Source organism: Erigeron canadensis, chromosome 6 (genome assembly GCF_010389155.1).
Source record: "Erigeron canadensis isolate Cc75 chromosome 6, C_canadensis_v1, whole genome shotgun sequence".
Taxonomy (NCBI): Eukaryota; Viridiplantae; Streptophyta; class Magnoliopsida; order Asterales; family Asteraceae; genus Erigeron; species Erigeron canadensis.
In genome coordinates this window covers 34,972,461-34,998,697 of record NC_057766.1, presented here as the reverse complement: position 1 = coordinate 34,998,697, position 26,237 = coordinate 34,972,461, and the positions used below count along the sequence as shown (strand labels likewise).

General features: G+C 34.7%; 2 protein-coding genes across 2 annotated transcripts; one reads left to right on the top strand and one right to left on the bottom strand.

Annotated features, from left to right (window-relative positions):
* The first annotated feature begins 3,838 nt into the window (after positions 1-3,838).
* Positions 3,839-16,534, top strand: LOC122603094 (AP-2 complex subunit alpha-2-like). Its single transcript, XM_043775708.1, has 27 exons — positions 3,839-4,228; positions 10,094-10,225; positions 10,345-10,470; positions 10,635-10,697; positions 10,773-10,870; positions 10,959-11,166; positions 11,297-11,368; positions 11,461-11,553; positions 11,666-11,767; positions 11,904-12,001; positions 12,141-12,222; positions 12,358-12,446; positions 12,536-12,641; positions 12,746-12,811; positions 13,009-13,115; positions 13,199-13,303; positions 13,393-13,513; positions 13,613-13,789; positions 13,880-14,110; positions 14,186-14,266; positions 14,341-14,505; positions 14,575-14,661; positions 14,753-14,878; positions 14,995-15,075; positions 15,147-15,218; positions 15,301-15,380; positions 15,927-16,534. The coding sequence occupies exons 1-27, from the start codon at positions 4,097-4,099 to the stop codon at positions 16,060-16,062; spliced, it is 3,036 nt and encodes a 1,011-aa protein (XP_043631643.1). The 5' UTR covers positions 3,839-4,096; the 3' UTR covers positions 16,063-16,534.
* A 1,209-nt stretch (positions 16,535-17,743) lies between these two features.
* LOC122602662 (glucomannan 4-beta-mannosyltransferase 2) lies at positions 17,744-24,219 on the bottom strand. Its single transcript, XM_043775256.1, has 9 exons — positions 23,605-24,219; positions 23,395-23,493; positions 22,334-22,586; positions 19,676-19,786; positions 19,450-19,586; positions 19,212-19,325; positions 18,913-19,112; positions 18,594-18,794; positions 17,744-18,366 (listed from the first exon to the last, which is right to left on the bottom strand). The coding sequence occupies exons 1-9, from the start codon at positions 23,935-23,937 to the stop codon at positions 18,204-18,206; spliced, it is 1,611 nt and encodes a 536-aa protein (XP_043631191.1). The 5' UTR covers positions 23,938-24,219; the 3' UTR covers positions 17,744-18,203.
* Between the last annotated feature and the right edge of the window lie 2,018 nt (positions 24,220-26,237).

Sequence of the window (26,237 nt, the reverse complement as noted above, 5' to 3'; positions counted from 1 at the left end):
CACAATTTGGAATATGAATAGTTAACCTCAAGAAATGATTGTGAAACTTGGTCTGTTTGGCCATTTTTACCCTGAGTACGGTTACCTCGAAGACCAACCGAAGCAAATTAGCCAAAATCCGAGTAAGAAATTGGGCAAAGAAGTCAACAGGTCAACATACAAAAAAACACCAAATATCACAATAACATCACAAAATATTGATTATTATATAAAGCCAACGCCAATTGACGTGTAAATATAGTCTTAAACCTTAAAGAATATATATCTAGCTACCGATTACTAGACTTTCGAGGAATGTAACTATTCATAAACAATATAGACAAAAAAAATATTAGAAAATGTATGCACGTAATTTATTAAAATACATATTGGGCCAAAAAAATAAAAAGGCTAAAGTAAAACCCTAACTGAGTCACCGGGCTATATAATACTCGTAAACCAAGCCATCATTCTTTAACAACCCTACACAAAGCAGCCGTTGTGCCGAAAAATCCCCCAAATATCCAAAAACAGCCGCCATAAATTAGGGGTGAGTACGTTTTGGTTTGGATCGGTTTTTGAGTAAAACCAAAAACCGAACCGTTATAATTCGGTCTTTGAAAATTAAAACCATTGGTTTTCGGTTTCGGTTTTAGTCAGTTTTTAACCACTTGTGAGTTTGGGCCAACTTGTGCTATAAAAGTTTATAATTTTATACCCTGTGATTATACTATAATTTCAAGAAATCTTTCAAACAATATTAGTAACAAGAATACTACACTAATTACAACAAATCCATCAAATATGTTGTACAAACTTTAAATACTTATTTCAAACAAACTTCATATAAATCTTTTTATATTTTTACGCATTGTTTCAATAAACAATTAATAAACCTAGTCAATTTTGTTGTGTATTTTCACTAAAACATATAAATGATATTATTTTATACATTTATATATAAAAATATATTTACATGTTTATTAAAAATGAGAAATAGAATGATATAAATATAAACTAAAATAACCAATATATGTTTTTTGTTCGGTTCGGTTTTTATGGTTTGTTTTTTCGTATGAAACCAAAACCGAACAATAACTTTCGATTTTCAGGGTGAACGGAGTGGTGCGGGGAGCGAATAGGTACCGGTCCGGTACCTAAAGGAACACCGTCTCGTGGTACCGGTACTTAATAGGTGGGGAGGAGATTGGAGAGGACAATCCCCGGGCTCTTCTCAATATATTTGACCATTTTCTTCTTTTTCAAGGTTTTTTTTTTTAAACTAACCGCCATTAACATCGATATATATATATATATATATATATATATGTTTTAAGTAAAATAAAACAAGTATTAAAGTAAAACAAATAAAACAATAGGTTTTTCTTCAGTGATAATCACCGTGCATCATGAAAATCATCATACATCAATTGTTCCATGAATCTTCGTGCATCAATTTAACCATGATCTAATGGTCAATATCTTGTCTTATTTGTTTTACTTTAATACTTGTTTTACATTATCCAATATATATATATATATATATATATGATATGTGTGTGTGCAGGTGTGTGGTGGCAGGGGAACGACGCCAAGAGTCAAACTTCAACTAAAGGGTTTTTAATTTGAATTTACATTATAAACCTTAGATTTTTTTTTACTATTTATTAAATTGACACAAAATATTTTCTATACATTATTATTATTATTATTATATATTTTTATAAAAACATCTCTTCCATTAAAAATAAAAATGATTATTATTTTATTAAAACTTTAATTTTTTTAAAAAATGTAATTAGTTTTATAATATGAAAATTAAAAAAAAAAATAGAATAGGGTGGGGAGGGGCGGTGAAGCACTCTCCGTGCATTTAGGGAGTGGGCGGGAAGGGAGTGAAAAACCGGGAAAGGGAGGGAACGGGTGGTGAAGCACTCCCCCCCCCCCCCCCCCCCCCCCCCCACTCATAAAACCAAAACCAAAAACCATTGTTTTTTTTGGTTCATTTTTTTTTGTTTTCGGTTCGGTTGTTGCTTATCCTTAATTAGCACCTATCTAAATAATAGAAAAGTCATCATCAAATGGTCTAGTGCGAATGATACTTGTTTCCTCATCATAAGTTTTCGAATCTTATCATAAACATATTCGAGGATAACCACACATATATATAATTTTCATTGACGTTGATCTAAGTGAGTTTTCATTCAAACTTTTAGATGATAAGGGTTTACCACTGAAAACTTTAAATTGGAGATATATCATGTTTCTATAGTGGACCATGTTAAAACGCTAGACTTCTCTCTATATAACTAAGAGATGATAGTTTTTTCTATGTGACACTCATTTTTTCTCGCCACATCAGCTTTTTTTATATGTGTCAATTTCATATGATTTTGTCTAGATTTTCCTCCTTAAGATATTCACATCATTTCCTACGTCTTAAAATAAAACAATTTAAAAAGCATATATCTAAGTATTGAACCTGCGACTACACAAAAGTCCTTAGCAAGTGTCTATCCATTAAACTAAGGGTTAAATCCATAAAAAGGTAACCTATTTACACGAATTTCCTATTAAAGGTAACCTATTTTGTTTTCGTCTATTTAAAGGATCCTATTTTCAAAAAATTCATAATAAAGGGTATCTCGTTAGTTTTTGACAGACGAAACTCGTTAAATGCCACGTCATCGATGTCATGTCATCATTTTTGCTGACGTGGCACTTGACTTGACTTCGACCGGTCAAAGTCAAGTGCCACGTCAGCAAAACCGATGACGTGGCATCGATGATGTGGCACTTAACGAGTTTCGTCTGTCAAAAACTAACGAGATACCCTTTATTAGGAATTTTTTGAAAATAAGATCATTTAAATAGACGAAAACAAAATAGATTACCTTTAATAAGAAATTCATGTAAATAGGTTACCTTTTTATGGATTTTTCCCTTAAACTAATATTGTATTTGTTTATGTTTTTCAATCCCAAAAACTATATTGTTATCACCATCATTTCCATAATCGTGAACTTATATTTTAGTAAAAATAAATAAATTCTTTATATATAACTAAGAAATGATATATTTTTTCATAGATGACTTTTTTTTAGCTTTTTACCACATTGGATTTTTAATGAGTTATCATTTTCTCATTTAAGTTGTTATATTTATTTTGCCATACATAATCTTATTCACCAATTATAATCATCAATCACTAGCACGTTATCCGCGTAAATACGATGGTGGTTATGGCGGCAACGGTGTGGTTGTGGAGGCGACGGTTGGTGGTAGAGGCAACGTCGAGTGATGTAGATGATTGATGATGTAAATGGTTACTGAAGATATTTTTTAAGACAAAGGACTCATGGTGTAATTTAACCATTAAGGGCATTTTAGATAATTATCCCCATGTAACTTTCAACAGGGGGTTATTTTATTTATAATATATTTTTTTTTACTTTCTATATGAGTACAAAGATGTTTTTATATATCAAACTATGTTTTTTTTAATTAATTCAATGATAATTATCTTTTTCCAAATGAAATTGTTTATTATATTATGTTTATTTTTTTAAAAAATATTTATTATATTATATTTAATAAATTAATAAATATATATCATACAAAAGACTTTTATGATTTATAAATATGTTTGTATCATTAGTCATGCTTTAATATATTTGCCGTACATCAATTTATAAACTATAACTTTATTGTTTACGTCAGTTGAAATTTTTTTTATATTTATTTTATTTTTTGTTTAAGTTCCCCGCATACGTGAGTTTAATCTAGTTTTGGTATACGTGAGTTCAAAATAAAAAATCTAAACAATAAAAAGTTTGAAAAAAAAAAAGGGAAAGGTAAACGGGGAGTCGTAGTCGTATTGTGTATGTCTGTCACAAGCTGACTGACGGTCCTTCCCGAATTTTGCTCGGTCTCACTTTCTTCCCCTCTCTCTCTCTAGATCATACACTCTGACTTATATACACAGTCTTCTGTATCTATATATTAAATTTGATTTCACATTGATTGATCAACTGACTGCATTTTCCGATTCCAATTGGATTCCTTCCGATCCACACACCAATAGTATTAATAACACTGGATCTGCTATTAGCCGGAGATGGCGTTGTCAGGGATGAGAGGTCTGTCAGTATTCATATCCGAAATCCGAAATTGCCAAAACAAAGAACAAGAACGCCTTCGTGTTGATAAAGAGCTCGGTCATATCCGTACTCGCTTCAAAAATGAAAAGGTCTCTCTCTTTCTCTCCTTTCAATTCTCCACATATATATACACATATACATATACATATATTATATACATACACACATTTTATTATCTCTGTGCACTTGTGAATTTTGCTTGTTTAGGTCTAGTCAATTGAAATCAGTAGTCTCTACATTACATTATGTCTAAGTTAAGAGCCTAAGTTATGAGATAAATGAAATTTAAATGTAACTGGATGAATATTGAATAGCACTTGATGTTTTCGGAACGAGTGTAGTGAGTAGCGACTGGTTAGAGTGTATCTATATATTCGCTTGATGGCCGAGGATGTAATGACTGGCAAATAGCAAGGTTCTATTACATTGCTGGTGGCTGGAAATGATGCAATTTCCCTTGCAAACAAGTCAGTCTAACCAAGAACACAAAACAAAACTGGACTCGGATTTCATTACTTCTCAAAGATCAAACTAAAAAACTGTCTTGCAAAAGAAAATAAACCCCATATAAATACTAACCCTAAGCCTGGAGATAAGGACCAAAGAAACTGTATCTTTTGAAACAAGTAAAAGATAATGACAAATAAAAATAACAGATAATAACTAAATATCCAATTCCAGCCGACTATCAAAAATCCCATTGACTTCGGCTTATCCTGGGTCATTGACTTCTTGCTGCAACAGCCCACAGCCCATAAGGAGCCCACGAGCCCCATCTGAGCTAACCGCATCATTCTCCCCCTCTTCGGAAAGACTCGTCCTCGAGTCAAACGGATCATCTTGTTCAGGAAGATAAGGAGAAAGATCTGCTACATTAAAAGTTGCTGAAACATTATAGTGTCCTGGTAACTCAATTTTGTAAGCATTGTCATTTATCCGCTTCAACACTTTAAATGGTCCATCAGCTCGGGGTTGCAACTTACCAGCCCGTCCCCCGGGAAAACGCTCCTTACTGAGGTGAACCCATACGAGATCACCCTCATTGAACACCACTCTCTTCCGCCTGGTGTTAGCCCTCCTTTGATACACAATATTATTATTGATAATTTTATCACGAACCTGCTGATGTATGAGCTTGATTTGAGCAGCCCGATCTTCTCCCTCTGCACTAAACTGAGTAGTAGCTGGCAGTGGTGTAAGATCCAATGGAGTGAACGGATTGCGTCCATAAACAACCATAAACGGGCTCATACCAGTAGACCTGTGGTTAGAACGATTATAAGCAAACTCAGCTTGAGGTAGTACCAGATCCCATTGCTTTAAGTTAGACCCCACAAGGCTTCGTAACAAATTTCCTAAGCTTCGGTTGGTCACTTCTGTCTGCCCGTCACTCTGCGGGTGATGAGCACTACTAAAATTAAGTCGAGAACCCAACCGCCTCCACAATGTTCGCCAAAAATGTCCCACAAACTTAACATCGCGGTCGCTAGTTAAGGTCTTGGGTACCCCATGAAGCCTTACAATCTCAGCAAAGTACAAACGAGCAATCTGACTAGCGTCATATGTTTTTGAGCAAGGAACAAAGTGAGCCATTTTAGAGAACCTGTCAACAACAACCATAACTGAATCTTTTTGCCTTTGAGTCTTTGGGAGTCCCACAACAAAATCAAGGCTCACATCTTCCCATGGACCCTCGGGAACAGGGAGTGGGGTATATAAACCTTGCATTCGTATGATGTGTTTTAGCAATATGGCATGTCCGACACCGATCAACAACGCGATGCACATCTGAACTCATCTTGGGCCAATAAAAACGTTCCTTGACAAGTTTAAGAGTTTTGTCACGCCCAAAATGGCCTGCCAAAGCTCCCTGGTGTCCTTCCAAAATGATTGCGTCCCGCATAGAACACTTAGGAACACACAGCCGAATTCCTCTGAATAAAAACCCCCCATGTAGAGAATACTCGCCCATAGGATTAGCTCGACAATTAACCCAAAGAGAAGAGAAATCAGGATCATCTGGGTATAATGTAAGTAAGTTATCAAACCCACTCACTTGGGCTTGTAGAGACGTGAGCAGCCCCCTGCGTCTACTTAGGGCATCGGCAACTGTATTAGTGGCTCCTGACTTATGTCGAATGACAAACGAAAAATCTTGTAACAACTCAACCCACTTTGCATGTCGAGGGTTCAGTTTACTTTGCCCCTGAATAAATTTTAAGGCTTGATGGTCTGAAAAAAGAATAAACTCATTAGATAGCAAATAATGCCGCCAATATTCTAAGCTTCGAACTATGGCGTAGAACTCTTTGTCATAAGTACTATATTTTTGTTTGGCCTCACAAAGTTTCTCACTGAAGAAAGCTATTGGGCGCCCCTCCTGACTAAGAACACCTCCAATACCAAAACCCGAGGCATCACACTCAACCTGAAAAGTCTTCTGGAAGTCTGGAAGTGCAAGGACAGGCGCATTTGTGACACACTTTTTTAACTCCTCAAAAGCCCGGGTTGCGGCGGGTGTCCACTTGAATGACTGTCCCTTCAAACAATCGGTGATAGGCGCCATGATAGAACTAAAATTTCTTATGAACCTGCGATAAAAAGAAGCTAAACCATGAAAACTGCGAACTTCGTGAATAGATGTCGGAATGGGCCAGGTGGTGATTGCCTCAATCTTGGTTTCATCCATCCGTATTCCACTACCTGAAATAAGATACCCCAAGAATAACACTTCTGATGACATAAAACAACACTTGTCACTGTTGGCGTATAGCTTTTGTTCCCGCATAATTAAAAAGACTTGTCGAAGATGATAGAGATGTTCATTAAAATCACGGCTGAAAATTAAGATGTCATCAAAATATACGACAACACAATGACCAATCAGTGTTTTGAATGCATGATTCATTAAACGCATAAATGTACTAGGAGCGTTGGATAGTCCAAAGGGCATGACCATCCACTCAAATAAGCCGTCCCTAGTTTTAAATGCAGTTTTCCATTCGTCGCCCGGCCGCATTCGAATCTGGTGATACCCAGATCGAAGGTCAATTTTAGAAAACACTTTGGCACCATGTAACTGGTCAAGCAAATCCTCAAAACGTGGAATGGGGAACCGATATTTAATTGTAATTTTGTTGACCGCCCGACTATCAATACACATACGATATGCTCCATTTGACTTGGGTACAAGAAGTGCGGGGACAGCACAGGGACTCACGCTCTCCCGGATTAGACCTTTGTCAAGGAGCTCTGTGACTTGTCGATGTAGTTCATCATACTCTTTGGGACTCATTCGATACGCGGGTTTATTCGGGATACTCGCTCCGGGAAAGAAATCAATACAATGCTGGATATCCCGCATAGGTGGCAATCCAGCTGGAATCTCAGCGGGGAAAACATCCTGGAATTCAGCTAGAAGCGGTCTGATCTCATCAGGTTCGGTGGTGTTGACTGGATTAACTTCAGAAACTACCATGGCAAACATAATGGCTGGTTTTGTAACCCGCGTAAAATCAAGGAATGCTGATTTGCTAAGTATGAGAGCTTCTGTTCCTGCCTCTCGGATATCAAGGGGCGCTAGTGTGACATTCACCCCGTCCTTCTTAAAAGAATATGTATTATGAAACCAGTCATGTCGCACCTGTCTGTCGTACTGCCATGGCCTTCCTAATAAAATGTGACATGCGTCCATTGGAATTACCTCGCACCAGATCTCATCAGAGTAACGGGTTCCGATACTGAACTGAACCAAGCAACGTTGAGTAACCTTCACTACATTACCCTTTTTCAACCATGTCAACTGATAAGGCTCCGGATGTGGTTCGGTTTTCAATCCTAACTTTTCAACCATTGTCGTGGCAACCATGTTTTCACAACTGCCCCCGTCAATAATCATGGTACAAACCTTACCTTTGGACGTGCATCTCGTTCTGAAAATGTTATGTCGTAGCCAAAGAGTATCATTACCGGTTTTTGTCGTTGAAGTACTCAAGACCCGTTGAGCGATGAGAGCCTCACCCTTATCCGGATAAACTATCTCAGACGGTTCTTCCCCTGATGGGTCTTCTTCTGTATCATAAACAGGCGGGTCTTCAGTGAGGGTAACTAACTGAGTGTTAGGGCATTCTCTTGCTAAGTGACCCAACCCCCCGCACTTGAAGCACCTTGGTGCTCGAGGTGCTCCTGGAGAGGCGTTAGAGGTTGTTTCTAGTTTCGTTTGTGTCTCGGTTTTGGTAGGGGTGGACCGACCTACTGAAGTTCCCACATTTCCCCGTGAGAAATCAGACTTTAGAGGGTTGGTTCTAGTAATTGTTGCCTTACTCTTCACCTTGAGTTGTTTCTCAACTTTCAATGCTAAATGACAAACATCATGAAAGGTCCAATAAGGTTGTAATTGGACTATGTCAGATATTTCAGGCCGTAAGACCCCAAAGAAACGGGCAATGACCTGCTCTTCTTCCTCTTCAGCCCCACACCTCATCCTCAACCTGTCAAAATCCACAATTAACTCCTCAACGGTGGATGACCGCTGGGAAAGATTATGATATTCCAGATAGGCCTCCTGGCGAAAATTAGCGGGTAAGAACTTTTCACGTAATAATTTTCGCATTTTATCCCAAGTTGTAACTTTTGATCGTCCATCTTGGGCTCTCTTTTTCTTGACATGTTCCCACCAAAGAGAAGCATATTTGCGAAGTTTTATGGCTACTAATTTAACTTTGTACCTTTCGGGAATGTCTCTGAGATCAAAAATTCGCTCTACTGTATGAAGCCAGTCAATGAATTCATCAGGTTGAGCCTTGCCATCAAATTCTGGAATTTCTACCTTGACTCCCAGGCTACGCAATGGATCTGATCGATCTTCCCGTCGTGCAAAAGGGTTCCAACGATCATCATATTCAAACGGATTACGAGGACCAATCCCTTCATCCCGGATGACTGAATCAGTCTCGGTTTCCTCACCATGATTGTCGTCCTGCTGCAGCTCGAGATCCCTGATCCGTTGTTGCAGTCGAGCAATCTCCTCAATATCTCGTGGGTCTCGCCTATGATCCTCGTTGCCTCGGTCGGCGGATCTACGGGGATGTCTATAGAAGCGCCCCCCACGGTCACCCATCTACAATCTTGCTGAGCTCTGATACCAACTGATGCAATTTCCCTTGCAAACAAGTCAGTCTAACCAAGAACACAAAACAAAACTGGACTCGGATTTCATTACTTCTCAAAGATCAAACTAAAAAACTGTCTTGCAAAAGAAAATAAACCCCATATAAATACTAACCCTAAGCCTGGAGATAAGGACTAAAGAAACCGTATCTTTTGAAACAAGTAAAAGATAATGACAAATAAAAATAACAGATAATAACTAAATATCCAATTCCAGCCGACTATCAAAAATCCCATTGACTTCGGCTTATCCTGGGTCATTGACTTCTTGCTGCAACAGCCCACAGCCCATAAGGAGCCCACGAGCCCCATCTGAGCTAACCGCATCAGGAAAGCTCTCAGGTGGAGTTGAATAGCTGATGAACCGACATTACAATATCGAGGAATCGTTGTTTAACCTACAGTTTTGATCCGAGTATGGCTTCTTATGACATTCTATTGTAGACTTGCGGATTAGTTATAGTCAACTAATTATCTAATGATATCTTGGTAGTATTTTGAAGGTAGACATAGGCTAGCTAATGATCAATGATGCCTATAACTGCTCGATATAGTATTGTTATTACTATACGTGCAACTATGGACTATCGTTTTATGAGTTCAATTATTCTGACTACAAGCTTCATGGAGTTTTCAGTTTAGAGTATACATGCTTATAATTTTTATTTGACGTCCAAACATCTCATGGACAGTGATCATGTAAAGTTGCATGTGATTTTAACATTTCTTGATGTGTTGGCTTGCCATATGTAAATGAATGTTTATTTATTTATTTATTTACATAGGGGTTGACACCATATGACAAGAAGAAGTATGTTTGGAAAATGCTTTACATATTTATGCTAGGATATGATGTGGACTTTGGTCATATGGAAGCCGTTTCTTTGATATCTGCACCAAAATACCCAGAAAAGCAGGTAGACATAACATATTCCTATTTGTTTCTAAATATTGTTTCATGTTATGTGTGCTGTAAAGTTGTTTTGATCTGCCAATTAGTTATTGGTTTTATATCCTGATGATGCATTTTCTGCAGGTTGGGTATCTAGTGACATCATGCTTGCTTAATGAGAATCATGACTTTCTAAGATTAGCAATTAATACAGTTCGCAATGACATTATCGGCCGTAACGAAACTTTTCAGTGCCTGGCATTGACACTGGTATGCATACTTGTGATCTCATAATTTGCAAGTCAGGACTTGTTTTATGATATTGCACAAGCTATTTGTGTTTTGAATGACAGTTTGTAGCATTTCTACTACTATGTGGTGAAAGCAGATGATTTAATAATAACTTCACTAACCTTTCCGTTCATGTCTTACAGGTTGGCAATATAGGTGGTAGAGAATTCGCTGAATCACTGGCACCCGATGTTCAAAAGTTACTTGTAAGTCGATTGACTTTTGGAGTTCAGTATACTATATATAAAATAAACAAGTGATCAGTTTTCTTTCTACTTCAGATCTCAAGTAGCTGCAGACCTCTGGTAAGAAAAAAGGCTGCACTTTGTCTCCTACGGCTGTTTAGGAAAAATCCTGATGTTGTTAATGTAGATGGCTGGTAAGCGTGTTTATATTGTACAGCTTTTCATGAATATCTGTAGTTTTTTATATTTTTTTCGTAACTGTAGTCTTTGATAAATATGCAGGTCAGACCGGATGACACAACTTTTAGATGAACGAAATCTTGGCGTTTTGACATCATCTATGAGCTTGTTTGTAGCTTTGGTGTCTAATAACCATGAAGCATACTGGAGTTGTCTTCCGAAGTGTGTTAAAGTTTTGGAAAGGCTCGCCAAGAATCAAGATATTCCTCAAGAATACACATATTATGGTATCCCTTCTCCCTGGCTTCAGGTTTGTATATTTTTCGCGTTGAATTCTTTTTCATTGAGGGATAGATGGTGGTTGAGATCTGACAGTGGATCTTGATTAAATTAGTCCCGGTACATGTAACAGCTTGTATAAGAAAACCTGGTATTTGCAGGTTAAAACAATGAGGGCCCTTCAATATTTTCCAACTGTTGAAGATCCAAACACAAGAAGGTCATTGTTTGATGTACGTGTTTAGAGATGTTTCTTCTTTTATATTTTAACTCCAGTAAGGTGTTAACAGGAAATCACTTATGAAGCCTCTTCCTTGTTTGATAGGTTCTTCAAAGAATACTTATGGGAACAGATGTTGTGAAAAATGTTAACAAGAACAATGCATCTCATGCTGTCTTATTTGAAGCTCTAGCTCTTGTAAGCTGTATATCAACATAATCTTTCTGATAAAAAGCTCTATTGAAGTTAAACCTCAATGATGGCCATCAAGGCTTCTATCCTTATTTTCTCTTCAACCACCCTATAACAGGTAATGCATCTTGATGCGGAAAAAGAGATGATGTCTCAATGTGTAGCGTTGTTGGGGAAATTTATTGCTGTTCGTGAGCCAAATATTCGTTATCTTGGTCTGGTAAGTAGTTTACATAATGAAATAGGTCAACAAGTGTGCTCATCTGAAATGTTGATGCTTTTGTTACAAAGTATCCAGGCATTTTGTCTTCTTGCTATGGTCTGATGGTGTTATTTGGTCAAATTGGTTCCTGCAGGAGAATATGACTCGAATGTTGATGGTCACAGATGTTCAGGACATAATTAAAGGACATCAAGCTCAAATTATAACCTCCCTGAAGGATCCTGACATTAGGTGAGACTTACTGCTGTTAAATTAATTTATCCTTTCATTTTTGTGTGTATCTTTTTTTGTGTTGATAACATTACCTTTTTCTGCATGAACCAAAATTTCATATTTATCTTTCTCTTTGAATTTTTTTGCTCAAATATAGCATCCGGAGACGTGCATTAGATCTACTTTATGGTATGTGTGATGTGTCAAATGCTAAAGACATAGTTGAAGAACTTTTGCAGGTACCAAAATTGGCTAAATATGAACTGTCATAATTCTGTTTCATTGGACTTGTTTTCCTATAGTTGTGATATAGCAAACTTAGAACTTTTTGTAGAAGCTAATTTAGTCTGCTTCTGTTATACATATACTTTCAGTATCTTGGGACAGCAGACTTTACAATGCGTGAAGAGTTGGCTTTAAAAGCTGCAATTCTTGCTGAGAAATTTGCTCCTGATTTATCATGGTATGCTGTTTGTACGTGATAAATGATATCTGCTGCAGTTATTTATAATCACTGTTATCTGTTTCTTATGTTTCATTATTACTTTTCAGGTATGTGGATGTTATTCTTCAGCTGATTGACAAAGCAGGAGACTTTGTCAGTGATGACATTTGGTTTCGTGTTGTGCAATTTGTAACCAACAATGAGGACCTCCAGGTTAGATGATATCTTACTAAATTTGGTTTATTTATTTGGCTTTGTGGTTAACTTATCGAAGTTCCTACACCTCACTAACTCACATTCTTTGGATTATCTATTAGCCTTATGCAGCTTTGAAAGCTAGAGAGTATCTTGATAAGCCTGCTATACATGAGACAATGGTGAAGGTAACTTTTATAAATAGTTTAAGTAGTTAAACAATCTCATATACTGATTTTCTCCCTTGCCAATCTTGCACTCTTTATTTCTAATGTTGTAAAGTAAAAACTGAAACTTTTCTTGTATCTCGGTAGACCGGTTTAATTGTGCATTATAAAAAAGAGACTGATTTGATGACGATTATGGGGGCTCTGCATTTTAACAGGTTAGTGCATACCTGCTTGGAGAATACAGTCACCTTTTGGCCAGGCGACCTGGGTGCAGTCCAAAGGAAATTTTTGGCATTATACATGAGAAGCTTCCTACTGTTTCGTGCGTAAAGAATTTCCATTTATTACTGCTAGTTCTTTTTGTGATTATTGTTGTTCCATTATCTAAGATCCCTAGTTTTCCAGGACACCTACAGTTTCCATTCTTCTCTCAACATATGCTAAGATTTTGATGCACTCACAGCCACCAGACCCTGAGTTGCAGAAATCGATTTGGGCAATATTTAGCAAGTTAGTTTAGTATTACAATTTATATTTTGTTTGAGTTACACTTGTTGCTTAATGCAAAATTAATATTTTATACAAATTGCAATGCTCAGATATGAAACTTGCATTGATGTCGAGATACAGCAAAGAGCTGTTGAGTATATTGCTTTGAGTAGGAAAGGTGCAGCCCTTATGGATATATTGGCAGAAATGCCCAAGTTCCCAGAGCGTGAGGTATATATTGCATTTGAGCTGTATTTATTTATATATTGAAGGGCTTTATTTAATATACACTCATGGTGCTTGCTGTTGACTTTGAATACCTTTTTGAAGTCCTCGTTGATCAAGAAAGCCGAAGACACTGAGGGTGATACTGCAGAGCTAAGTGCTATCAAGCTGCGAGCACAACAGGCCTCTAGTGCTCTGGTGGTGACAGACCACCGAGCAGCAAATGACCCTCCACAAGTAGGCCAACTTTCCATGGTCAAGATCCCCAGCATTAACAACATGGTGAGGTTTAGGCGGATTGAAATATTATTGACATTTAATAGTCTCATTTTTGTTATTGCACGTTGATCTTTATTTCGAGTAAATTTCTAGGAAAATAACTATGGGGACCAAGAAGCGACACGAGCCAATGGGATTTTTGGTGAAGGTGAGTCACAACCTCATCCTCCAACAAATGGTCATGCTCCCAATGCTGAGATTCTTGGAGATCTCTTAAGCCCATTGGCTATAGAAGGACCTCCTAGTGTTTCTGGAAATGGAATTCTAAGTGAAGATGATGCATTGGCTCTAGCACCTGTTGGAGACCAGGAAAATGCAGTAAAGGTACTGTTCATTTATTTGCACATTTGCTATCCTCATTGATTTTGAATATCATGTATTAAATTTTTTACGTTGCAGCCAATGGGAGATATTGCAGAAAGATTTCATGCTTTGTGCCTTAAAGACAGCGGAGTTCTATATGAGGATCCATATGTGCAGGTACTCTTCTCTAAAGTTTGTATGGATTCGAATCACATGATCTGATTATTTCTGATTAAATATTATTATACCAGATTGGTATAAAAGCAGAGTGGCGAGCTCATCAAGGCCGCATTGTCCTTTTTTTGGGAAACAAAACGACGTCTTCCCTAGATGCGGTTCAAGTGGCGATTCTGCCTCCATTCCATCTGAAGTTGGAGCTCTCATCAGTTCCCGAAATCATTCCTCCACGAGCACAGGTGAGGTACTTTTTGTTTGAAATGTCGAATTCCAGCTTGTATGGTTGAATTTGTTATTGTGTTGTTTAGGTTCAATGCCCACTTGAAGTGGTAAATCTCCGTGCAAGTCGGGATGTTGCAGTTCTTGACTTGTCCTATAAGTTTGGAACCAAATTGGTATGTCTTTGTACTTTGTTTTTGCCTTTTTGGACATGTATGTCTGCAGCATATCGCGCCAGCAATATTGATTTTTTACTTATGGATACAGGTTGACAATAAGCTCCGGCTTCCTGCAGTACTGAACAAGTTTTTTCAGCCAATACCGGTGTCGGCAGAGGAATTTTTCCCACAGTGGAGATCACTGGCGGCACCTCCTTTGAAACTTCAAGAAGTGGTCTGTTAATTTGTTATGATATTACCTTTTTATATTAAAGTGTTGTTCTCTGTCATCTTTATATCACTGGAAGCCTGGAAGGGATATTGCAACTTCTTCATGTATTAATTGAACAGGTTAGAGGTGTAAGACCAATGTCATTGGGAGACATGGCCAGTTTGTTGAACAGTTGGAGGCTTATTGTTTGCCCTGGACTGGTAAGTTGCTTTATGATCATTGTAAACACAAAATTAACAGATGCCTAACTTACAATCCTTGTTATTTTCAGGATCCAAATCCTAGTAATTTAGTTGCAACCACAACATTCTATTCTGAAACTACACAAGCCATGTTATGCCTGGTGTGTTTTCGTTATGGTAACTTTTTAAGTAGCTTAAGACAACCGTACCTTACAAACTCTTCCTTCTTTCTCGCGCTCTCAGGTAAGAATCGAAACAGATCCTGCTGACAGAACCCAACTCCGCATGACAGTGGCATCAGGGGATCCCACACTAACATTCGAGTATGTTTTTTGGTTTCATATCAAAGGGAATATATATATATATTATATTAGGGTGATCATCAAATGAGAACTAAATTAAAATAAGAACAAATAAGATGCATTAAAAGTCCATAAAACTAATATAGTGTATAACTAATTATTATTATTTCAGTGTTTAACAGCACATTGGCATGTCAAAATCAAGAAAATCATATTTTTTGTTTTGTGCATCCATCTTGGATGCATATTCTTCAAAATGATGCATCCAACAAAAAACGTGATTTTTTCGATTTTGACGGATCAATGTGTTGTTAAACACTTAAATAATGATAATTAGTTATACACTATGTTAGTTTTATGGACTTTTAATGCATCAAAATGATGTTTTTAAGTGTTATCACCGTTCTTAATCTAAAAGTGTTCTTACCGGATTGTTACCCATATATATTATATATAATGCCGTTCTAAAATATACATAGATACACATATATATATACTTATATATGTATAATATAATGGTAACATATGCAGTGTTTTTTATGTACATGTCACTATATGCCCACACAGGTTGAAGGAATTTATAAAGGAACAGTTGATAAGCATTCCCACTGCCTCTAGGCCAGCTGTGACTCAACAACCTCAACTCACTACTCCACCAAGTTCAGCCTCAGATCCTGGTGCTTTACTTGCCGGTTTGCTTTGAAACACCTTGTATTACAGTTTAATTGAATGTGTCTATATCCACAAAAAAAAGGTAGAATTTGGTATCATTATATACAATCCCTGGGGACTGTAAACGGAGTATTACATTGCTTGTGTTACGGGATAACGGGATTAAGGTTGAGTGAACGGCATATTATTGGATGTGAAGGTCCTTAGAGATGAGGGTACTGAGGAGATTTTTGTGTAGTACAATAAGATTGTATCTTTGCAGATCGAGTTTCATTAATTAGTCATTCTTGGTGAGGGCTTTCTTTGGTTTCTAAATTCTTTGAAACATTTGCATCACAAATAGTGGGAAATTACATGATGTAATGTAGATAGGAGAAAGTGAAGAATTGGCGTATGCAAGATTTTATTGGATTGGTTTGACAATGCACATATATACATATGTAATTTTTCAAACACTTTGGAAAAACACATCTATTTGCTTTATGTAAAAATATGAAAACTGACATCTGGTGTTGCTTTTCTGAACTCCTAGTCTTATAAAATGAATGTTTACTTGTTTGATTCATCCATCCATTTCAAAACAAACACTGTTGTAGAGTTCACATCTGCTTATATTTCAAGTCATTTGTTCTGACTTCTGAGCATATTAAAAAGTGTAAAGATCAACGTTGTAAAGATCTAAGCATGATTTCTTTTTGAAAAAGCAAATAAAAATGTGATTTTGCTGTCTGTTTGGCACTTTGGCGGTTATAAACTTGGTTTATCAAGTACATGCTTGCATTCTTGCCTTTTAGCCGCTTCCTCTACATGAGTTAAAAGGAGGGCGATATGCATATATGAACGGTATAAATAAGCTCTTTATCTCGCACTTGGTTTTACCTTGGAGATTAAGTTTGAAAAGTTTTACTTAAATTATTAAACAATGTGTAACATTGTACAATTATGGGAGTGATCAAGGAAATTGTCGGAACCAGTGATGGCAAAAAGACAAGGTGAAGTCGCTACATTCGAGTCAAAAATGGTTCACCATCCATGGGTAACCCACACGAGGAAAACCTTCTCCATTTAGAGGCGCCTTTTCCCATACCCCTGATCATGTCGCACCCTAGTTTTGTCTTACCTTCTTGTATTTCCACCAGAAAGCATTTGAGGCTAAATGTTGAGCTTATCCTGCCACATTCTTGTTATGTTCAGGTCTCAAAGAGAGCAACTGAATCCGCAGATAACCTTTTTAATATTTTGTTACTGTTTTTTCAACTGGTGTTTAGTATCAAATTCTAGTTCTTATTCAATCCTTTTCCAGTTTTTTATTCAGTCTATGATGAAATATGCTTTAAGGAAGATGCACATGGATTCGAGTATGATCTTTATGAATCGATATCAGATGCTCATATTGTCCCTACAATACAATCGAGTATATCACTTATATGTTTTACTGCACGCTTAACATCATGGATAGTTGCCTAGTTGATTCATGTGCCATTGATCGTATGACTCAATACAAAAGCTCCAAATTCTATCGACATGCCAAATCCAAGACAAACATACTTTTAGTGTGTGAAAAATTCAACTATGTTCAAGAGCATCCAAGAACGTTGTGAAAAATATCTAGAAAACTAGGCTTCTATTCCATGTTTCATGATTACACAAACTCTGGTTCTCAAAATCACATCATAACACATGTTTGAACAAAACATACAAATGCAACAAAATGAGACCAAACATTTGTTTAATTTAATGGTATGAAGTTGTTGTACTACAATACATGACTCCAAACAAATAAATAAAAAAGGAAGAGTAGAATACAATAGATGGCACATTGTCTCTTCCTATTGCCACCATATTATTCCTCTCCACAAAACATAAATCTAAAAAAAAAACAACTCAGCATATATTTAAAAACAAAAGCAACTAGGAATCAAATAAAAACATCTTCTTCATTTTAATTGTATACTATGCTCTAAAAACAACCTATTTTTTTTTCTTCTTATGTCTCCTTACCTTTTCACAAACAGATCCAAAAACTCCAACCCTTCAACCTCTTTCACGTTTCCCTTCTCAACGCGATAAAACGGCATGTGTTTCAATCACACAAAAGATTTGTATATACTGAGAAGAGAATAAAGATGTACGATTTTGCTTGTTGAATATCAAGTCCCATGCGGGAGTTTTTTAGGAGCTCGGGACAATGGTACCCACATACCCAAACCCAACGATCAAGAATGTGAATGTCTGGAGGAAGATGTATATGAAGTAGTTATGTTGTCCGTACATGAAATCATAGCATCCGGTGAAGAAGAGGAATGCAGCGAATCCAAGCTCAGTAAGATGAATTCTATATCACCAAAAACATACAACTTGTCAAACAAAAATAATATTGAAAACTATAATTGTAACAAACACCAGGTATTGTGTAGTTAGTGAAGTAGGATTTGGTCATATTACCAAGTACTAGACTAAAAAAGTCAGAATAAAAGGGATTTGGTTTAGTTTGAAAGTTTCAAAAAAATTTTAAACAAATCAACCCAAAAAAAAAAGTCAAGGGAAAGTGATAATATCTACCTGTCGCCGATATTAAAATTAAAATTGAGCTTGAATTTCTTTTTGGAAGCTGATTTATTCTTAAGAGCATCTCCTAGTTTCTCAGTGACAACCCATTCATTAGATCTCTTTGCATCAAGTAGACCGATGAATGTGGCCTTGGTACGGTGTAGTGACATCACATTCTCAAAAAGAATCCAGTAGAACAATAGATGTATGGACCTGAAAATTTTTAAGTTTGCATAAATGAGATCAAAATCATAACCAGTCACTTCATACAAACGTCTATATATAGATAGTACATTTTTCACTTGATAAAAGTATATGAAAACGGTCATACCTTGGAGTTCCTACTGAATTCAAGGTGGTGATGATGCAAGGGATGTAAATGGCACCCCAAATAGGAACCTCAACTTCAGGGATCAAGATTGTGAGGGGGAGAACGACACAAAAGAAGAAAAATGTCACCATATGAGCGATGATCTTCCTTACAAAGAAGAAACTGTAAATCACATACAACTTTTTCCACACTGTGACTTTCTGCAACCATCATAAAATCAAGATTAATACCAAAATGCCATATAAAAATAATAATAACTTCCCTAGAAATTGATTGAAATCGAATGTAATGTAACTAACCTTGTTTTTAACAATCTCCATCACCATTTTCCTGAACAAATTGGCTGGACCACAAGACCACCTATGTTGTTGATAACGGAAGGCTTTGAATGTACTAGGAAGTTCGCTTTTTACCTACACAATTTCATCAACATTACTTCTTAATTCACGAAATAACACTAAGTATCATAATTCCTAATTATATATAGAGTTGTACAATGATCTCAGCCCCTTTTAAAAATCAACGAAAATGGCATACCTGAAGATCACCAAGATATAGAAATTTCCATCCCTTGAGACCTGCTCGGACAGCAAGATCCATGTCCTCCACAGTGGTTCTGTCCTTCCACCCTCCCGCTTCATTAATAGCGGCAATCCGCCACACACCACCAGTTCCTGTGGTAATCAAATGTTAGCCCTTATTGAGAATGGAAATGCTAAAAGTTGGTTGAAGAAGCCGGAAGGTCATTAAATTTAGTTTATACCGTTGAATCCGAAAAATGCATGAGTAGCTGATCCTACTTCTTGCTCCACTGTGAAATGATAATCTAGTGACATTTCTTGCATTCTTGTCAACAAGCATTCATCAGAATTCACTGCAAATGACCAGTGAAACATATTCAGTAAATAAACTTTTATCCTTAAATGACAACTGCAAATGACTAAAAGAAAAAAAAAATTCAAGTTAATTACTCTTTAGTTTAGTTTTAACTAAAGATTATTCACATAAATTATAGATAGTTAAATAATAAAGAATAAAGAAAGTAATAATATTTTATTATATACTGAAATGTATATTTGACTTGATATTATTTACATAACTCACTAAATGACAAAAGAAACTATTGAAAAAAAAAATACACATTTGTGAAAGAAGACTTTGTAACTCTTAGAAAAATAAAAATCTAGAATCCAAATGGAGTTAGACAAAAGAAAGTGTATAAAGTGAAAAGTTTAGGGAGGGTGGGGTCATGTATTATTTGTCTAATTGGAACTACATTACACATGTCTCTACATCACAAACACAACACGCCATTTAGCACATGAAAACCCAGCTTGTTTTTTGTCACTATCTCACTACAATACATACTAACTACTATCAACCACATATACGCCACCTCAACCTCTACACATTATACACATACATTCATGTATATCTATTTGTTAGTAATTATATATACATAAATATCCCTACACACACCATCCACACATACTTAAAATCTTACAATAATATAAAATTGAATGGACAAAATAATCTTGATTTTAAGTGGTCCTAAACATTACATTATAAGTTTTCTTTACAGGGAAAGAATATTTCTATCACAAAGATTAATACATGTATTGCTGATTTGTTATACATTTTGATAAAATTAATCAAAAAAATTGTGGTAGGTTCACCATTCCCTACATACATAAGAACTTTAAGGGTAATAAACGAAAGTGTTTAGAGAGAAAGGGATTAAAATGTAAAATGAGGTATCTTTTTTTGAGTGTCGGTAGAGCAAAGTATATTCCAGCAGGTGTACCAACGACAATGCACACTGTACAGCAACGAAAAGAAGCATAAATGCACGTGGACTACAGACCACTAAATTTACTGCTACTGTGAACTTATATTTTTTAAATAAAATAAAATAAAATATAAAATCAAGGTCGCTTTCTAAAATGATTAATAAATAAAGATGATAAATTTTAGAATGCCGAAACTATCCTTCTGTACCACTGACATTTATGATTTATGCCGTCATTTATGGGCTGACCCATAAGTTATTTCAACAAGTTAACCTGTTTACGTTAAAACAGCAAATTCACATTCCAAATTTATTTTATTTTATTTTATTTGAATTTTATTAGCAATCACTAATGCATGTAAAACACCTTTGATACAAGAACTTTTAAAAGTGACGTGTTCTGATGTAATTAGTCCACGTGAACAGCCACGCGAGCAATGTTTTTCTGGATTTTGGAACAAAACAAAAAAACATTGCTTATACTGGAACAAAATAAGAAATATTGAAATTCATCGCTTAATATTTTTCAATTTTCATAATAAAAGTTACAATTTATTTTGTTTTGATTAAATATATAATTTTAAGAAAAAGCATTTTAGATTGACAGAATCTAAACATAAACATGAAATATGATGTTAAACAAACCCAAGTACAAGTCAGTTACCACTTACCACAAGGCATACTATAGTTATATGTAGTAAAGATAAAAAAAAAAGTGTCACGTCGGACGGCTAGGATCCCGTGATTGGTGGAGTTAACTGGGCCCCACAGTTTTTTCAGTAACATGTAATTTGTAATTTACATGTTACCTCCTTGTACTATACTTCTTTATTTAGAAGTGCTCCTTGTACTTTATTTTTATTCTCTGTCTAACTTTCTAAACTGAGGTTATTTTCCCAAATGCCACCAAATAGACAAAATGAAAGAATTTTACACAAAATTCATGTTAAATCTTTAGAAGAAGTTTTTACATGCAAATAGATGAACTCTAATCAGACATATAAAAGTCAAAAGTTCATGTAACAAATTCATTGTATTTACACTAGAAATAGTATATTTCACACATTTTAAAAAAACTCATTAGGTAGATGTATCAGAGCTTGGAAATGGTAAATGGTTGTTGAAACATTATATCAAGATATTTATCATATATACTACTACTTTGGATGCTTGATTAATGAAATTAATGTTTTCAAGTGGCTCTTTTCTCCATCACCAAATAAATATAAATATAATACAATGCAATGCTATAAGTTGTTAGTATGTCTTTTTATATGCTTCTTCATTGGATCTTTAATTTGTTATATTTAAATGAATAAATGATGGCTAGAAAATTCAACAAATAATTATATATATATATATATATATATATATTTTTATCTTGTATTCTACTTTTAATAATTATAATGCCGTAAATAATGAGTAGAAATATAATTACTAAAATAAGGGGGAGACCACCGACACTTCTGCAGTAAACTTTAATAGCAAAGTGTACTCTTTCTTTTCTTTTTCCCTTTGATTTTATCCACAATTTTTATATTGGGGTAAGTAAGGAAAAATAATCGACTTTTTTAGTTAATATTCATTTGAATAATCAAACATTAGAATTTGTCAATGATATAAAACACTTACCAAACCGCCACCGTGCCTGAACAAGAGCGATTTGAGGGTTGAACTCGAGGAAGGGGATGGCCCGTCGTAGAAAATCGGGCTCAGGTCGAAAATCAGCATCGAAAATGGTAACATAATCACAATCTTTAACATAATCATGCTTTAATCCTTCTTTAAGAGCACCAGCTTTGTAACCTCCTCTGCTTTCTCTAATTTGATATCTAATATTAACACCTTTGCTTGCCCATCTTTGGCATTCTTTCTCAATCAAATCCTGTCAAAATTATAATAATAATAAAAGTTATGATGAGTAAAATAGCTATCCTTATTCTTAGTGTTTACTTAGCAAAATTCTATGTTTCTAGAAATATAGGAAAAAAAAACACACAAACAATCTACACATGAAAACTTATGTGTTACATCAAAATTCAAGTGACAGATAGACCAAAATTAATGTTACTAAGTGCTAATAAATTGCTACCTATTTTACAACAAAATCTTAAAGTTAATAATATGTGAAAGCAACGGCCTTATGTCTTTTGGTGATAGCTCCAAGTAGGTTGACAATTAAAATCAGTAAGTAACAAAGAGTTTATTTAATAAAATCCAAAAACAACATAATAAACTCATAAAAAATTATATATATTCGGAATTATGCAAGTAAATAATATCATTCCAATTTATGAAATAGATATTATTACATACATAGAAAAAACTATTAATGGAAAATTAAATCCCACATTAATTATTGGCAAATGCTTTTGTGTGAAGTATGGATCTTGAAACCGTTATCTTAGTTTACAACTTATAGCCAAATTTTGCTAATAATATTTTTTAAAAAAATTGTAATCATTTGTACAAGGGCAAAAAAGTTGAATGTGAAACAATGATTGATATCATTTTTTATACTTATTTCTTTACAACTTATAGAGAGTATCATCACATAGGCATAGATATCTAATATCAACAACAATAACAATATCACGATCAGAATCAAAACATCAATATATATGTATAGATAGATACATTTACATTACATATACTTGTTTATGTATATATGTGTGTATAAATAGTTGTACTACCTTAATAGCAAAATCCGTAGAGTCATCAAGTACTTGAATCACGAGTCTATCGGAGGGCCATGAAAGATTACACGCAGCCCCAATTGAGATCTTGTATACCTGTGTGTGACGTCATCATTAAATAATTTCTCAAAAAAACACATAAATGAACAAGAAAAAAAAAACACACACACACACATGATTAAAGATGGAATGGAAGACAAAAATTACCTCTTTCTCATTAAACATTGGGATTTGAATAAGAACCATAGGGAAAGCAGAATTCCCGATTTCTAGATCATCACGAATAGGTTCCCAATTATATCTTTTATCTGGTTTTTTCCAAAATAATTTAACAAGAATAATAACAATACCCATGTAAAGCCTCTCAAGGAAAAGCATTACAGTCATTGCTAAACAAATATAAACAGCCAATTGTAACAATGGTACTATTAATGGTGCTTTTATTAGGTCCCATAATAACCCAATCTGTGCCGCCAAGTCAACTGTCGCTCCCGGAAAACTCTCCGGTATCAGATTCTTACCGGATATCACGTCCCCCATTTTTTTTATACTAATCCAAACAAATCAGATCTATATATAGATATAGATTTGTAATTATAGAATAGAATGTGGGTGGGGGTTCCTTTTTCTTTTCCTCCTCTGCAAAGCCAAAAAAAGGAGAATGTATTCTTCCGCTGCTTCTTTATTGTGAGTTTTTTTCTTTTCAATAATAATCAAAAAGAAGCAGAAGAATGGTGTGGCATTGCAGAAGGAAGAAGAAGAGAGGAGGATAGGGGGGGAGTGTGCTCAAGAGAGGGATGTGGTTCAAGTGAACAAGAGAGAGAAGAGATTGAGGGTTTTTTATAGTCATTTTTTTTTTTATCAACTTTTTTTTAAAAATTATTTTTTGTTATTTGGTAATAATTCTATTTTCTACCGACTTTCCAATTTTACCTTCCTTACTTCTTTCTTCCTTTATATATTGATTATTGACTAGCACGTTATCCACGCAATGCAAACGGTGGTTATGATGGCGACAATGTGGTGTTGGAGACAACTGTTGGTCGTGCAGTGGTGTAGATAATTGATATAAAATTATTTGATGTAATGATTATTGTAAATATTTTAAAAGATTAATGATTAATAATATTAATGAGGTAGTATAGATGAAATATTTTAAATAGTGCTAAACGAAAAGTATTACATATTTTTTAATACTTCTAAAAATAAAGTGTTATCCTGTTTATAATATAGTCCTTCCGTCCCACTAAAAATGTCATATTTTGAATTTTCAAAGTCTTAACACTTCTAACTTTGACCTTAAAAGATTTTTTCCATGTTAGATAATATTTGATGAAAGTTGTATGAATTAACTGTATTTAAGAGGTGTTTTTATTAGTATAACTTTCATCAAGTTTTATATAACGCAAAAAAATATATTTAAGATCAAAGTTTAAAAACATTAACTTTGAATATTCAAAATAATACATTTTTAATGGCGGAGGGAGTAGTATAAAAACATAGATTATTAATTATTGATTAAATCTTTTTCTAGTTTTTTTAATTTGTGTTTATATAAGTCTTTGTAGTTATCTATATTTACAGTTTTGGTAGCTTTTATTACTTTTATCAACTTTTGATTGTTATAGGTTTTTTTTTTCCCGGACAATAAAAAATAGTATTAAACGTCATCTTATCTTATCCTAATATTAACACCTTATAAAATAAATCTCTTTTCCTCCCTGCTAAAAAAATCAGACAACTTATCTATTTTACTCTTTTTCTTCTTATTCATTAATTTAAACATATATAATATATCTATAATATACATAATGAAATAACTTGCAATATATGTCACTTAACTCTTAAAAAAAACTACATCAATTATTTTTACATTCACCATCACACCGTTACTATCACCATCACATTGACGTCGCTACTACCATCGTTGTATCGTGGGTAATATATCTAATTGATTTTTAAAAGTTGGGATCTTATGTATTGTTTAAGAAGGTTAAACAACTCAAAACGCCTTCAACTATCATTTTTCTCTTTTTCTTTTTGACGAGAAGAGTTACACAATAAACCATATAAAATTTCCTAAATATTTTTAATGGAAGTCAATAATTCATGAAACAAGTAATAGGTTACGCTCACCATCATTAAGTGATGTTTCTTTCTTTCATCTGTTTTAACAATAGAATGAAATGTGTGAATATTGGGAACAGCACTAAACCTTTGTGTACCAAAACATAGACGCACTTAAGGGAAGTTTATGATATGTTAAAAGTTAAGGAATTAATTTGTAAGGTTTTGAGAGTGCAAGGGCCATAATGAAATTTAGATAAATTGATTAATACGGAGGAGTCAACGGCACTCGGCTACACTTCTAATTTCTAAACGGGGTAGTCTCGGTAAAGATATTCCGACGGTTAAACAATATCCCATCCCGGCCTAATATAAAAGATTTTGCACATTTTAGAGGTAGAAAGAATAACTTATAGCAAGGAGTAGAAAATTAATAACGATACAGTTTTTATATAATATAAAAAACAAAAAAAATTAGGACGTGTTTACTTGTAAAAAATGTTTTCTAGTTTTTCAATTTTAATTTTTTAAAAAATGGATGAAGTTTTGATTTTATTGAAAACATATAAAAAATTTTGAAAATACATTTAAAATTATAAAATGTTATTTAATATTAAAAAAGAGTGATAGGGGCCAGGGACAAAGGCGTGCGAGGATAATTAATATATATATATATATATGAGGTTTTTTAATATTAGAAAATTAAAAATGAAAAGTGGAAAACAATAAAAAATGGTTTTTAAGTTTTCTATAAGTTAGTTGAAAACAATGTT